At 37.6% G+C, this 16294-nt stretch overlaps 1 protein-coding gene across 1 annotated transcript in view; it reads left to right on the plus strand.

The window, feature by feature from the left end:
- Dscam3 (Down syndrome cell adhesion molecule 3) overlaps positions 1-16294 on the plus strand; it is an 823298-nt gene that overhangs the window by 777055 nt on the left and 29949 nt on the right. The window contains exons 23-26 of the mRNA XM_083132903.1: positions 348-492; positions 1861-2000; positions 11529-11685; positions 13350-13529. Coding sequence (XP_082989029.1) covers positions 348-492; positions 1861-2000; positions 11529-11685; positions 13350-13529 — 622 coding nt within the window. The remainder of the gene's footprint in view (positions 1-347; positions 493-1860; positions 2001-11528; positions 11686-13349; positions 13530-16294) is intronic.

The following is a 16294-nucleotide window of genomic DNA, read 5'->3' on the forward strand; positions in this document are numbered from 1 at the left end:
GATGCTTGCATCTGCTTGTGTGATGTGTGCATGCAATGTGTGTACATGTGGCACAGTTGTATTTTTCATATCACATTCGAAACATTCATTGTACAATTTTTACTGATTTTGCCACCAACCAGCCACAGAACACATTGTGCTTTCTCCTGTGTCAATCTCATTTCACAATAGATTCTGCAGTTACAGCAACCAAAACTTGAAACAGTACCAGCTTATCTGTAGATGAAAATAAAAGATCGGCGACGACTGTGAAAAGCAGTCTGAAATCAGGGTAATCATTTTGGAACATGCTGTAGAACAAACTTCAAACATAATGTGAACCAATTACTTTCCCCATTTCAGTGCAGAGTGAGGTGAAGAGGACATCCAGCCTGGAGACGTACCTCCACGGACTGCTGAAGTACACAAACTACTCGGTTCGTCTGCTGGCATACACTGCAGCAGGTGAAGGGGTCATCAGCAGTCCTGTTTATTGTCTTACCGAAGAAGATGGTAAGTACTCCATGCAATTGAGAACTGTCACACAACTTTTCTTGGACAACCCTAGTTCAAAATGCAAGTGATGTTTCCACTACCTTGTGTACGGTTGACTGAATAAAGGTTCATTTCTTATTAATAATATTCGCCTGTTGAAAATTGTACTCTTCTAACATGTAATATTATGGCTGGTTCAGTTTCCAATATGGCTTCAGTGATTCAAAGTTTTTTGTCAGTCCACTTTCATTTTTCTTTCCACACCGTGGACTACACTGCATATTTGCACATGCTTACAATTTTACAAATGTATAATGAATTTTATGAGCATTGTATAGAGTAGAACTAAGCTGGTACCACTGTGAACCGAGGCCGATATTCTTACCGATTTCCACTGATGCAGACACTTGAAAATTGTAACAGTTCAGAGTTGTTAAGAATGTTTTAATATATAAACATTACAATGGAACTACAGCATCACTGTAAAATATTCATAATTTCTCATGATAATAATCATTTACAGTGGATTTTTTAATTCGAACTTGGATAATTCAAATTATTCTGTAATAATAACAGAAATTTATTTCATTTGAAATTTGTATTGAAACCAATGTTAAAAATTTCTATGTCATTCCAATATTCAAACTTTTTTTTGGATAATTGGAAGGTGGCTATTCAGAGACAGCTGTAGGGACGTGAAATTTTGTTTGTTGGCCTGCAGCCTCCACCATCTGCTCAATAATGTGAAATTGCCCACCTCTGTTTGTATGTGTCTTTGAACCCCCAGTAGCCAATCATTTGCGAAAGTCGTCTTGTCTGTCCTCAGTTGTCAGTTTTATGAGTCAGGGTACATTGTTCACAATGTTGAAGCGTAGTGCATTTTGTGGCTTAACGCTAGAGTAAAAAGTACAAGTTCTGAGAGAAGTGGAAAGAGATGTGAGGAAGTGGCATTGCTAAAGAATATGAGGCACTACCGAACACATGTTTTTCATTTACTACTAGCTTAATTACTACTGTGAGAGGAACTGTTTTTTGCTTGCGCTATAGGACCACACACAAAATACAGCAATTTTTTATGCTAACCTTCATAAATATTCATTATTTTTGTTTGTACCGTAGTACAGTAGTTTTGTTTTATTAATTTTCTTCAGTAATGCATGTTTTTATTGATTCGAATTTTGTGTAATTCAATTTCTTTTGTGTTCCCTTGGAATTCGAATTAAAGAGGAGTCTACTGTAATCGTTGTTGCAAAAGAAAAATGCATATTATTTATTGGGCATAATTTCCCAGGATATTCCAGAAAAATATCAGACACCAGCAGTGATTAAATTCCAACTGGCACTGATACCAATATGTATGCTAATTTTTCATACTTGTCTCCTCAGTTCCAGGCCCCCCCGCGAAAGTGAAGGCAGTGGCATTGTCGTCAGACTCCATCTTGGTTGCATGGATGCCTCCGATCAATCCCAATGGCCGAATTATCAAGTACACTGTTTATGCGAGGGAGAAGGGTCGTCGGAGCCAGGTAAGGGTGCAGTTTGAATTTTAAACAGACTTTTAACATATACTTTCAGTACTATTACTGTATTTTGCCACATAATTGTCATTTTATACCATTTTTTTTTTTTGCAAGAAAGTGTGGCGCAACCCATTATGTGAAGCTTTTTTTATATTTAATGTGCCAGTATTATTAGTACTTAAACATAATTTGTCATGAAACTATGTTTGATGCAATATTAGGATGCACAGAATACTCATGATTACACATATGGTAAAATTGACTAGTTCAAATCGACACACATAATTTCTTCATTATAGTTTAGTGAACATTTGTCTTGTTGAAAGTTAGTACATTAGTTGTTATTGATTTGTGTATTATAGTTGAAATATTACACTTGAGAAAATTTACTACTAGTGTTGTGAAGTACGAAAATGTTGAAAGGTTATAAACCAATTCTTGGACTGAAAGAGCAGGGTGCGACCATTATGTGGTGAAATACGGTACCTCTAAGTCACTCTTCAAATTTAAGTTTTGGGCCAGAGGCGCAACCACGAATTTTTGTCTGGTGGGGGGGGGGGGGGGGCAAGTACCAGGATAAATGTACCAATAATAATAATAATAATTTAATAATAATAATGTTAATAATAATTATTATTATTTTAATAGTCATAAAGCTAATAATAATAGTGTTATTATTATTGTTATTGATTTTGCTTTATTTTACTTCGCTTCTTGTGCCACTTTCAGCTAATTTGCGAAGATGGGTATGAGTGATGATATGGTGAAATTGATGAATGAACACTCTCAAACATCCATGCCCAAGCTGGGATTCGAACCCGGGACCAGTATTATTATTATTATTAGTAGTAGTAGTAGTAGTAGTAATAGTAGTATCAATGACGTTATTACCCTCGTAAATTATGCAAGAAAGTTGGTGCTAAAGCATTTGTGTTCGAACAAACGATTTGAATTATTTTTTCAGCACTTTCAATTTCATATTAATAATGGAAAACAAGCACGCAAACTATTTTTGAAGGACAGAAAGTGCTTGATAAATGCATTCCAAGTATAATTCTTTTTTACATTAACATGTATAACTTTCATGCACGATATGTTTCACATATATGCAACATGGAGTGACGTGGACACTAAATTGTGTATGTATTCAGTTTCTTTAATACATATTATATACAACATATATTATTTTAATATATTACACAACCTATTCATCCATCTCACAACATCCAACAGTAAAATTACATAAATTGTTAGCTGGCCCCCGTGGCGGAGTGGCTTAGCACATCGCGCTATAGCACCAGGGGTCCCAGGTTCGGATCCTGGCCTGAGCATGGATGTTTGTGAGTGTCCATTAATCAATTTCATCATATCATCACTCATCCCCATCTTCGCAAATTAGCCAAACGTGGCACAAGACGCGAAGTATAATAAAGCAAAAATTCAATCAATCAATACATAAATTGTCTCAAATGTGCACACTCCCTTTCCTCAAAACAATTGTTCATGCATTTAGAATAAAATCAATTATTTCTCTGTCTGGTAATTTACAATGCCTTACAGAGAACAATGATTTAGCAAGAAAATTTTTGGATCCAATTTTTTTGCAGGCTGAAATCAATATTAATTTCATAGGATTCCAATGCATTCTCTCTTTTACAACTTTTGTGCCCCCCCGATGGTGTAGTGGTAACCAGTGGCGAAGCATAGAGTTCCTAGCAGGGTAGGCACAAAAGTGCGATAATTTCCATTAGTTGCTTAAATATGTAAAAAGAAAGGGAGGGGGCTATGTCATGGAGAGTGATACAATGTCTCTCCAGGCCGCTTCTTTACTTGCCAGTGGTGTGACGTTTTCAAAAGTGTTGTTACCGGCCATCAATACGATAATTATGTCTTAGACATTCTCCTCTCGCCCACCAAATGTCATCAATCTAGATTTTTGTTTATTTCTTTTTTTTTTATTTGTTTGTATTTTTTTAACCCCTGATTTATGCACACACCTCCAGAAAGAACTACCAATCATGGGACATCGCGAAAATCCAACAAATAGTGCTCGAGCCATGTTGTCAATTCTTCATCACTTTTTTTCTAAATTTATTTATTTATTTTGCAATTGAGGTGAAAAGGGCTAGAAGAACCCCATAATTTTCGGGTCAGTCTGACGTTTGTGCCGTGAGCAGACAACAGAATTCTGCACTTTCAGCGACTGTCAGTTTGGTACGTTCTACTGATGCCAACTTAGTTTTTTTAGCAAGACTTCCTCGCACCGAGGAAAACACCATTGTTATATGCTGTCTAACTAAAGGAATGGTTGTAGTTAATTCAAGTCTTGGCTTTCTAGATAAATGAATTTCTGACACCTGTATGTGCAAGTAACATAATTTAAATTTTGAATATTTTCGTCTCATTTGTTCTGCTCTATGCTAATCGTGACGACGAGAATGTATGGAGAATGAATTAAAGATGATCAGGAAACATTGACATGACCACAATTAGGTCACCTGGTTTCGTAACGTGTTAGGATGACCACTACGGGGCTTTCAAGAAAAAACATAAGTAAAGGTGACCTCTCTCATTCAGTGTGTATACTTCGCATCCTAGTTTGTTCTACCCCTTGTGTTAGTAGACACCTTTACGTGATAATAGAACATAGGATCCTTGTTTGGGACCCGGCAACACAACAGGTTACTATGTAACAGGTTATAATAAATGTAGTTGCTTGAGAGAATAGAATCCCAATTTTTAGGCACAATTCAGCTCTTTTCTGCCAATCCAATGTGACAACACTGGTCTGTTCCGCCAGACCTGAAACAGACATGGCCCACGCAATAACCCCATAACCCTCTTTGTCCTAAACCCAAAAAAGTCTTCCCTTGCATTGTACTCTGATTGACCACCCTCTTCTCTTGTTACCCTTCAGGGTAAACGAAACTGCCTACCTCTTCGCTTGTGTCGGCTGCATAAAAAAAATGTCTGCTTGTAATATCTATTCGATGACAGTGTTAACGCATTAAATAACGTTTCAACAACTTATAATTTTTTAAAATATTTTCCTGTCACTTGCCATTGCTACTTGCAAAGGAAAATATAGTTGAAAACATTTTAATTATTGTTATAAGAAGGAAACATGAAAGACCAAAAGTGGGTCCTACCTTACCGATGATTACATCTTCACTCAATTAAGAACTCGATTGTTCTTGCATTTCAGTCCAGCACTTCTTGCATAAATATGATCGCTGCACACGACACGAATCACAAACAAAGCTCTACTGCCACGAACCTAGCGCTCCGAGGCATGCTCCCTTGTAGCGTCCTGAGCAGGAGGCAAGTTTTCACAGGCAGGGAACAAACGAGGGAATCCCCATTCACGATAAAAATAAATTATTCTATTTCCAGTGAAAGTAAAACTACTTTGTAAATATAAGGCGTAGCTAACATTTTAATTTGCATAATTTGATATGAAGACTTACTTTACAAATATAAGTTCTTTAGACTTTCTGTTTACGCTACGGTGTTGGGTGAATCGACAAGACCATCAGCACTCTGACCAGAAAACGAAGTCAGAACTACAGTACTTCGTAATTTTCAATTTCACTTACACTTGTCGATGAAAGGAAGAAAACCTTAATTTTCGTACAAAATAAGGAGATTGTACAATGAAATAGAAATATCTCTGCACGAACACAGGCTAATGTTTACAAAAAATGCCAGTACACCACAAATTTCCAACCCTGGCGGAAATGCAGTGTTGCTGGTATTCTGTTCGTCCTAACGATTAGGCTTCCAGCATATACGACTGTATGACGGAATGTGAAGAAAAGAGGCCCCAGCAAATGTGCCTCACTCCGTGGAAAGTTCATATACTGGACAGGGTTAGAATTTTTTTGTAATTATCATAAATGAAAATTCCAAACTTTTCCATTGCATTACATGTGTTTTGACGAAATAAGTAAATACACCTTTAAAAGAGTAATGGCGTGGGTAAGCTCGGCCTCATAGGACGCTTCGCCACTGGTGGTAACATCGTTGCCATGTGATCAAGGGGTCACGGATTCGATACCCGGCAGTGACGTGCACTGAGGAGTAGCTAGTCTAGCAGAGATAGATCAATCAATCTCACATCTCGAATTACATTCAAATCACAATATTAATTGTCTTGTTAAAGCCACCACAGCTCATATGCAACACCTTTTTTTCCACGCTCTTCTCGTCCATCGGTGTTCTCCGCGGGCAAAGCTGGCTGGATACCCTAGCTCTCGCCAGTTTTCAGGTAGAAACGGCCGGCCGAAAAAAAGGAAGATTTCTACCTCTACCTCCCTTGCCCCCTCCCACCCTGCAATGGTTGAAAGCCCTTGCTTTCAGGTCCCCCAGTCTATCTCCTATAGGACAGATAGGGGATTGGTTTCTCATAGTTTTATTTGTAAATCCTCTAAAGAACTCAGGGTGAAATTTTCTGCAGTTCTCTGTATTTACACAACATTTTACACGTTGTACAATATGTATGTATAATATGGGATGTAGTTTTATTATTTATGAAATAGGAACGTGTTATGTGCAGACAATAATGTTATGCTTTCTTTCTTTTTTTTCAAGTATGGAATATATAATGATTAAATTACAAATATGTGCTCGGGCTCTCTCTCATTCTCCTTTTAGTAGTGTTTTATTTAAATATACTACTCTTGGTCTCTAACAGTCATAAATACGGATGTATTTATTTGGGCAAGAGGACGCGCGTTCATATTGTTGTTGGATTGGTTTATTTTACTTCGCTTTTCTGCCACATTTGGTTATTGCGAAAATGAGGATCAGTGATGATATGATAGGTGGCCGCGGTGGCTCAGTCGGTAACGTGCCTATGACGCTCAAGGTCCCGGGTTCGATCCCCGGTTCAAATCCGGGAACTTTTCTAACGTTGGAAGCGGCCCCGGCGCCCACCCAGCGTCGAATAACATCGATACCTGGGGGAAACCCTGGGGGGTAAAGGCGGTCAGGGGCGTGATGCTGATCACATCAGCCCCACTCACGACCGGATCAAGAAAGTGTGGGGCGTTACCCCCACACCCCGTATACGCCTTCATGGCGTGGTGCTAAGCACAGGGGAGCACTTTACCTTTACCTTGATGGTATGATGAAATTGATGAAGGGACCTCATATGAATAATCCAGGCCAGGATTCGAACCCGTGATGAGTGCGCATTCTTGTCCTATGTGTTGTACTCCGCAGTGAATAATGAAATAATTTGGAATGAAAAATGTATCTCAGAACTCAAAAAGCCAAATGAATATTATTGAAGAAACTACAAAGAAGTGTGTTTTGTTTCCTGTTTTGTTTCTGTGCATAAAGTGGACTTAAAACACCAAATCAACCAACTGTGCGGGAGTGGTTATCACAGCGCGCTACGACGCCAGGAGTTTCGGGTTCGAACCCCGTCCTGGGCATGGGTGTTCTTTGTGTTTGTACCTTCAATAATTTTATCGTATTATCTTCGCAATTAACAAAATGTGACAAAAAAGCGACGCTAAGTAACAAAAATCAAATCAAATCATTGATTGATTGCTCGATTTGGTTTATTTTACTTCGTTTTTCCGCCAATTTTGGCTAATCGCGATGATGATACGATAAAATTGATGAAGGGACACACACACAAAGAATACCAATGGCCAAGCTGAGATTCGAACCCAGGATCTCTGGCTTAGTAATCAAATCAAAGGGTTTTTTTATTTTCGAATGTGGGTGGGGTTTACGTGTACTTCTTTTTAGTACTCATTCATCATTTTGTAATATTTTCCTGTTATTGACATTCTTTTTTTTAAGAATACTGGCCCCTAATGGGGGGAGGGGTGTGACCCACACAAACCCCACCCCCCCTTGAGCACGCCACTGACTGCTACCCCGTGTCGACGTCACCGCACGTCACTGATACCCGGTAGAGGCACAGTGGTTTGGATCCCAATCTCAACTGTAGGTCCAGTCCCGATAACCTTTCTGTGCGTAAAGTGGACTTACAACCACAAATCAAGCAATCTTACAACTTATTTTCATTTAGATCATTCAGTGCCCAGGACTGACTCCCGCTGCTACCTAGCTACGGTTCTGAACTTGATGAGGCTAAGAAAAGCAGGCATTGGGAGCAAGAAATTTTTTTGAAAAGTACTTTTATTTGCATAAAATTTGAAGTTGTGGGCGGTAATTGCCCCTCGCAGGTACACTTGGCTGTTAATGTTTGCCTCCCCTAGAACTCATATCAGTCCAAGTTTGGGGGGGTAATGCTTCCCTCCCCTGTGGTTGCACCACTGATTTGGGCTTAGTGTACAGGTTATATTTTTGGTACTATTTCTCACTGTTCAGTATTACAAGGAGCATACTGAAAGTAATGAGTAACAATTTGTAACAATTTAAAAAAAATCAGAATCCCTCAATACATGTAATCGATGTAAATCATCGCAAAATGAAGACTTTACTGAACGCGTCGAGGTAGTGTGGTGTCATTAGCTTCGATCACATGAGTGCAGGCAGTTGTTTCAAAATGGCTGAAAGTGATGTCTGTTTCGACAACATTCTGTGATTGAATTCCTTGTTAAAGAAGGAATTCCTACTGCTAAAATTCAGAATAGACTTCAGTGTGCATATGGAGATGTATGTATGTCCATATTTGAGAAGCAACAATAGGCTTCTTTACACGGGAATAAACTTAGCATCCTGACAGCTATGTAAATGTAATATTATAAGGGAAAATTGTATTTTGTGTAAATATCATAGTTTTCAAATCAAATTTGTGGTTTTATTCACCATGTTAACACTGAACTGCCATTTTATTTAATGCTTTTGATCAGTGGCAGCGATTAGGGGGGGGGGCAACTGACCCACCCCCCTACATTTTGCCACTTTTTCCCCTGCCCTATGCTAAACCTTGTCTAGAAAGAGAAATAAACCATCCTTGCCCCCCACCCCCCGGTTTGGGAACCCAATCGCCACCACTGCTTTTGATCATGAAATTAGCCCAGTTTTTGTGCTGAACTCTTGATCTCTTATTCACCATAAAAATGCGACCCTAGCTATTTATAAATATTTAGTGAATAATAATAAGCCTGTTTAATGAAAGGTATAACTACACCTGTAAACTATTATGCAAACTCTCCATTTTAAATCACAACTACCAATATGTATCTCACTAAGACGGTGTATTCCACACAAGCCCGTAGCCTGTTATTTCAGGAGGGTGGTCATTGAGGTTGGGGGCTCATAAGAAATATCAGCAGAAGCATCGCCAGAAATATTTGTAGAGGGGCAGGCCATTGATAAAACTTCATTAGTAGAAATAATAATGACAATAATAATTATTACCATGGTTGTAATTATCATTTTACAATAATAACTGTTATAAGTTATTAAAAATAAACACATTTTAATCCAATTTTATTGTTGTTATCATTATAATTATATAAATGGAGGGACTTTGCTAATCGATCCACCGTATGAGTAACATTATTTTTCTTGCATTTTGTACAGTTAGTGTATTTAAGTTCATAGTTATTATATTTTGTTATTAACTTTTACACATTCCATTCAAAAAAATACTTTAAAAGTTAGGGGAAAATTTTACTCATAAAGTTTATAGTGTGTCTATAACTATAACTTTTGGGAGCAATGGATCCATTTATTCGGTGGATTAAATTGTAGAATATAAAAATATAAGCTGGTTGCTCTAATATACATTAAACTTTTTTAGATCTTATGTTTACTCTTCCTAAGCAAGTAAAATTAATTACCACTATTTAAATTAAATATTTGTAGGATTTTGTGGGGGGCTTCCGCCTCCTTAGCCCTCCCCCTGGCTACGTGCCTGATTCCACATGTTTTCAATTGCTGACTTTCTTATGTGTTTTAGCCATTGGGGAATTCCAGCATTTCACGTGTGGCATTCAGACATAAAATGTAAGGTTCTAGACATGCGATTGGATTAAAATACTCATAATGAACTGATTTCATAAAATTATGAAGTACATTGTGGTATCTGCTAACAATTTTTTTTAAAAAAAACTTGAGTATGATGATATAAACTGAATGCAGGAGAGCATTAATGAAAAAGTGGTACACATATGATGTTTTAAAAATGTAGCAAAGTTGGTCTGTGAAGCATATAGGCTACAGATACTAGTAATTTTTGTTGGTGAAATATGCAAATTATATTCATTCACAAACATTTAAACATTAATGCAATTAAAGACAATAATTTCCAGATTGACTCATTTTGTTATTTCCGTGGAGTAGGACCACTCCATTTCTGAATTTCTAATAGGTTCATTGTCATAGTTGCAGTCCATGTAGGAAGTATAAAAGTGAAATATATAACTAACAGACAAAAACTGCAATAATTTTTACTTACTGTTGTAAGGGTTGGTTTGACCATTACTGGTTTTGGTATTTTGTATTAATTAATTGCTGGCCAGCTACAGGGTATTGGGTTAATTAATATGTTTCCATGAGTGTAATTTTATTTTAATATTGCATGTAAGTGTATGTGCTTAATGGATTATGCTTTACTGTTTTTTAGCTTCCCAGTTGGGGTAGCTGTCTTTCGAAAGACCGTTGCTGTGGAAAATTCCAGTGCTACGGGGTGGGTTCACGTTCACGGACGTTTAACCCGACTATAAAAAGGCCAGTTGGGCTTTAGAAAAAAACAGTATTTCCGAATCCTTTTGACGATGAGGAACGTTTCCTCGAGTTTAGTCCACTTTTGGTGGCTAGACTGATTAAGCCACCCCTGTTGCTGTCCCAAAGTCGCCTTAAGAAAAGCTTTGAATATTTGGATATTTCCGTATCGAAAATGGATGCCAAAAAGAAAGAGTGAAGGCATAAGGAAACATTTGTAATGAACGGAATATCATTTAAGCTGAGCGTAGGCCTGCAGAGATAGTTTTGCTAACTCTGCAGTAAAGGAAGTACCGATGGTGTAAGCCATAGGTGCGCAAGTTTGTTGAGTTTTGTTAATTTGGTCTATGCAAGACACACATTGAAGCGCTATGTAAATATGTATATATATAACAACGTATAATAAACCCATGTAATCAATCTTCCAAAATAATGTTATGATTTGTTGAATTGAACTCCCAGAGCAATAGTACTGCTTTTTACCGGTTGTTTATTCACTTGCTGTACATGTATAACAAACCTAGGGACTAAAAATATAAATGTTATGTGACCCCCCCCCCCCCCCCCTTTCGTAATTCCGGCGTTAATATAATCTGCTCGCTTGGCACTCAGGGTGAGGTGGAAGGAGAGATTGGAAAGGATTTTACAAGGAAGTAATCCAGAGGGCCGGATTTAACCGAGGCAGTGGGGACCACCTTTCACACTGTACAGCTGTACATGTCATAATGAGGCAATGAAAACAAAAAGTGAACAAAACTTTCCCTTTGTGCTGATATAAAGCCACTCGAATGAATGAAGATCTGTTTCATTTGTAGATTGATATTCCCCATTGTTATTTATTGCATCCTCATTCACTTTCTTACCCTGATGTTTGCTTTACAGCATACAAACTTTGACGTGAGGCTTGGCAACATTGATTTGATATTTGAAGTCCGGAGCCTGGTCGAGATGCAGGAGTATGAGTTCTGGGTCACGGCCTCCACCATTGTCGGTGAGGGTGATGGAACAGAGAGAGTTTTACAGTCACCAAACTCTAGAGGTAAGTTAACATTTGTACAATAGGTTGAACTATGAAAAGAAATTAGTACCAGCATGGGCATCGCCAGAACTTTTTGGCAGGGAAGGACAGGCCATTTATAAAAGTTGATTATTATTGTTTTTCTTTCTATTAATTATTACCATTATTATTATACAGAAGTAACTATACATGCGTGCATAAAAATAAACCAGTTTTATTCCAAATTATTATTATTATTAATTATTATTATTATTATTTCTCTTGTAGTCTACGGTTATTACAAGCATAAAAACACAGTTTTTCGTTGTGATGTTTCAGGAGAAGTCACGCTCCCTTCATCAGACAGTTTCACAGTTAAGTTGCTATATTACAACAATGTTACATTGACAACATCCATTGTATAACTGATACTTTTCTGTTAAAAATAATTAACCATTCTTATAACTGTATCTTTTATCAAACTAAAAATAAATGTCTGATGAAGGGAGCATGTGTTCTCCTCAGGCCTGTAGCTAGAAGTGATCTCTAGGGGGAGGGCTCATGGGACTATCAGCGGGGGGCTATGTAAATCAAGCCCATTTTTTAAAAACATTAACAGTATTTAATGAAGGTAAATTATGTGTGTGTTTGTGGCGGGCAAGGGGGGGTGTTGTTAAGTTAATAAAGTTTATAAATATCATACAAATACTACTTTTTTCTCCATCTTTTAAAACATCTCTTGAAGTGTTAATTGATTGATACTGAAATTACCAATTACACACTCCACACTACTTTAAATGATGCAGATATTTATATCACACACAAAAGAAATGCACAATATTCAATCACAGTGAATAGAGTACATTCCACCCCCGGCCGAAGCAATGAAACTCTCCTTTGTTCCCAAAACTTCAGAGCTGTTGGTTTTTGATGCAGGTGCAAAGGGAATTTGCATGATGACATCAAAGTCACAGATTTCTGTCTAAACGGGAAGTCGCAACAGGGACAGTGAAGGTACAGATAAAGAAGCTCCACTATGAAAGAACTTACAAAGTGTAGATAATCTTCTAAATACTCATAAACAAGATGAGCGAATGTAATAGCTGCTGTTCATATTCTGTGGATTCATCCTGTCTGGCTACGGGCCTGGTTCTCCTGAAACGTCACAACGAAAAACTGTGTTTTTATGCTTGTAATAACCATAGACTACAAGATAAATAATTCTACAATTCAAGCAATGCGTACTTACAAGAAAAAATATTATTATTATTATTACATAAACGAGGCGAATTTACTACTCAATCCACCAGATGAATGAATATCCAACACAATTGTTTTGTTGTCCGTTACTTTATTTTCCATTTCATACAGTTGTGTGACCTCTCGCATAAAAACTATATTTTTTTTTTTGGAATTTTGGAAACTGTGGAACTATTTGTTCTTTGGATTAAATTGTAGAACATAAAAACATAACCAAGTTTCTGTATTTTACACAATTTTTTTTTCAATCTAGTGCAGTTTTACTTTGGTTATTTTGTTTGAAAACTAACTAAATTAACTTTATATTTTTGCTATTAACAATAAAAATAACAAGCTCACTTTAATTTATAACTTAAAATGAACAATACTAATTCATGGTGGGGGAGGTGAAGGGTCGACGCAAACATCTAATACACCACAGCTTATATACTTGCTTGTTATTGCAGCTCCAGCCCGCATTGCCTCTTTCTCCCAGACCCTGAAAGCACCCATCAGGTTGAACATTTCCCTCCCTTGTCTCGCTGTGGGCAACCCGACACCCAGAAGCCACTGGCTGTACAAGGGAAAGGCACTGAAGTTTGGATCCAATCACCAATTGGCAGATGATGGAGGACTCAGCATTCTCAGTAAGTATCTGTTCGGTATTGTATTTGTATATTTGGTTATAGAACTCAACAGGTATACATGTAATTGTATTGCTTGACACAATCAAGTCAAGCCCTTCATCATATTATTTATTTAAATTTTTATTTACCGTATTTACATACAGTTTGTTATAGTACTGAAAAAATAAAATCAGGAAAAAACAAAGAAAAAGAAATGAAAGAAACCAAACAATTATAAGATGGCATAGAATAAAATTTAAAAGTTACACAAACATTCTTTAAAATTGCAAGAATATGTCAATGTTTGGAGGCAAGAAGAAGCCTGTAGAAAAGAGACCGCTGTTGAAGGGTTGCCCGTGTGGACACTCTCTCTACTTTTTTAAAAAGTAAATGTCAAAATATGCAATTTTTCTTGCACTGCAGTCACTTTGAAACACTCATTTTTTAAGGAGGTCAATGAACCTTTCAGGTTCTTCCAGGACCATTTCTAATTTTATATCGGATCGGTAGAATATCGGTTATCGGTATCGGTAAATTTATATCGGTACTTTATCGGTATCGGCCAAAATTTCAAATCGTCCCATCCCTATTATAAAGCAAATTTCTTGGTAAATTGATCCCTATAATTGAAGAAGAATATTTACACATCAATATTGTGAACAAATTTTAATTATTGCAATTTTCAAGTATCTGTATCACTGGGAATCGATAAGAGTATTGGTATCGGCATCGGTTCAAAGTTGGATCGGCTCAGCCCTAGAAAATATGCAAAAAATTCTTGTCTGCTAGTTTGTGATGAGCATGTGGTGGTTTGCCAAAATATTTATTTTATGGATGTGTCTCAGAGAAGGTATTCTATGGCGAACAAAGGCAAGGGAGAAGTTGAGCACAGAATCAATCCTGGAATGATTGGTTAGTTAGATGCTCTGGTCCAGACAGGGGAGCAGTATTCAAGAATAGGGGAGTAAAGGATTTGAAATATATTTTAATGGATGAATGATTTTGGGTTTCAGTGAACCTGTACAGAAGACCAAGGAGATGCTTTGCTCTTTTAGTAGGTCCTGTAATGCTCTCAATAAAGCTTAGTTTTTTTTATGATAACACTAAGATCATTTTGAGAGGGAACTTTTTTTGATGAGATACTTTTCAAGTAAATAAACAGAATGCACTTACAACTATGGACAAGGTACTGTTCAGGAATTTACTAAAGGTCAAGTTGTCACATGTTGATTGCACCATGCCATGAAGGTACAGGGTGTGTGCATCGAGCTCTGCAATAGCAATCGGTACCACACAAAACAAATTTCACTGCCTTTACCCTCCAGAGTTAGCCCCAGAACTGCTTTTATGCGTGGCGATTGTTAAGATCACCTACCTTGCAAATCACCTTTGGAATCTTTGTTTGAGTGGTTTTTAGTCCATTTTATGCACAGAAATTCTAATCGGGACTGTTGGACCTACAGTTTAAAGTAGGATCTGAACCAGTGTGCCTCCACAGGTATTGAACCCAGAACCCCTTGATCCTTTGGAATCTGTTATTATTGTTAACTATTAATTAATTGTAACTTGTGCACATTCTTGATAATGGTCATATATTATTTTTATGTCAGTTCTAGTGTGCATAAGTGAAAATACAACCTCTGATCATTCTGTGAATGATCCTGAATATCGAAAGTAGACAAATTCTTATTGAAACCTACCTTACTGTCCTTCGAAGTAGTCCCCTCCCATGGCTATGCACCATTGAGAACGGCTGTACATGTCCTGGAAACATTTAGAAAAGTCTTCTTTCAGGATAGTGTTCAAGACCCTCGTCATATTCCTTTGGATGTCCGGAATATCCTCAAATCTCTGACCTTTCAAAGCGATTTTGAGGCTTGGGAAGAGAAAGAAATTTGGAGGATTCAGATCCAAATTTCTTGCAATGCGTTGTTACAGAGGATGAGAGCTGGGGTGTGCGATACGACCCTGAAACGAAACGCCAAAGCATAGAATGGCGTTCTCCTTCATCACCATGTCAGAGGAAGGTCAAGGCGGAAAAACTGTTGTTCCCTCCGGCAGGAATTCCTTGTGGATCATGCCATCACTGTCAAAGAAAGTGATAAGCATCGTCTTGATGCGTGATTTTTCCGCCTTGACCTTCTTCCGACGGGGGTGATGCAGGAGAACACCATTCTATGCTTTGGCGTTTCGTTTCAGGGTCGTATCGCACACCCCAGCTCTCATCCTCTGTAACAACGCATTGCAAGAAATTTGGATCTGAATCCTCCACATTTCTTTCTCTTCACACGCCTCAAAATCGCTTTGAAATGTCAGAGATTTGATGATATTCCGGACATCCAACAGAACGTGACAAGGGTCTTGAACACTATCCTGAAAGAAGACTTTTCTAAAAGTTTCCAGGACATGTACAGCCGTTCTCAATGGTACATAGCCATAGGAGGAGACTACTTCGTAGGACAGTAAGGTAGGTTTCATTAAGAATTCGTCTACATTCGATATTCCGGATCATTCACCGAACTTTATTGTCAGAGGTTGTATTACATTCTGTTGTGTAGTTCTTGTTGACTGAACTTGAAATTCAATTGTGAGAGTAGATATACAGCATCAACTTTATTATGTAGTGGTAGCGTCGTTGCCTTGTAATCAAGGTGTTCCAGGTTCGATACCCGGTGGAGGCACGTAGTGGTTCAGATCCCACTTTAAACTGTAGGTCGAGTCCCAATTAACGTTACTGTGCATAAAGTGGACTTAAAACACCAATCAATCAACACAATTTATTATGT

Source organism: Lepisma saccharinum, chromosome 12 (genome assembly GCF_977018435.1).
Source record: "Lepisma saccharinum chromosome 12, izLepSacc3.1, whole genome shotgun sequence".
Lineage (NCBI taxonomy): Eukaryota > Metazoa > Arthropoda > Insecta > Zygentoma > Lepismatidae > Lepisma > Lepisma saccharinum.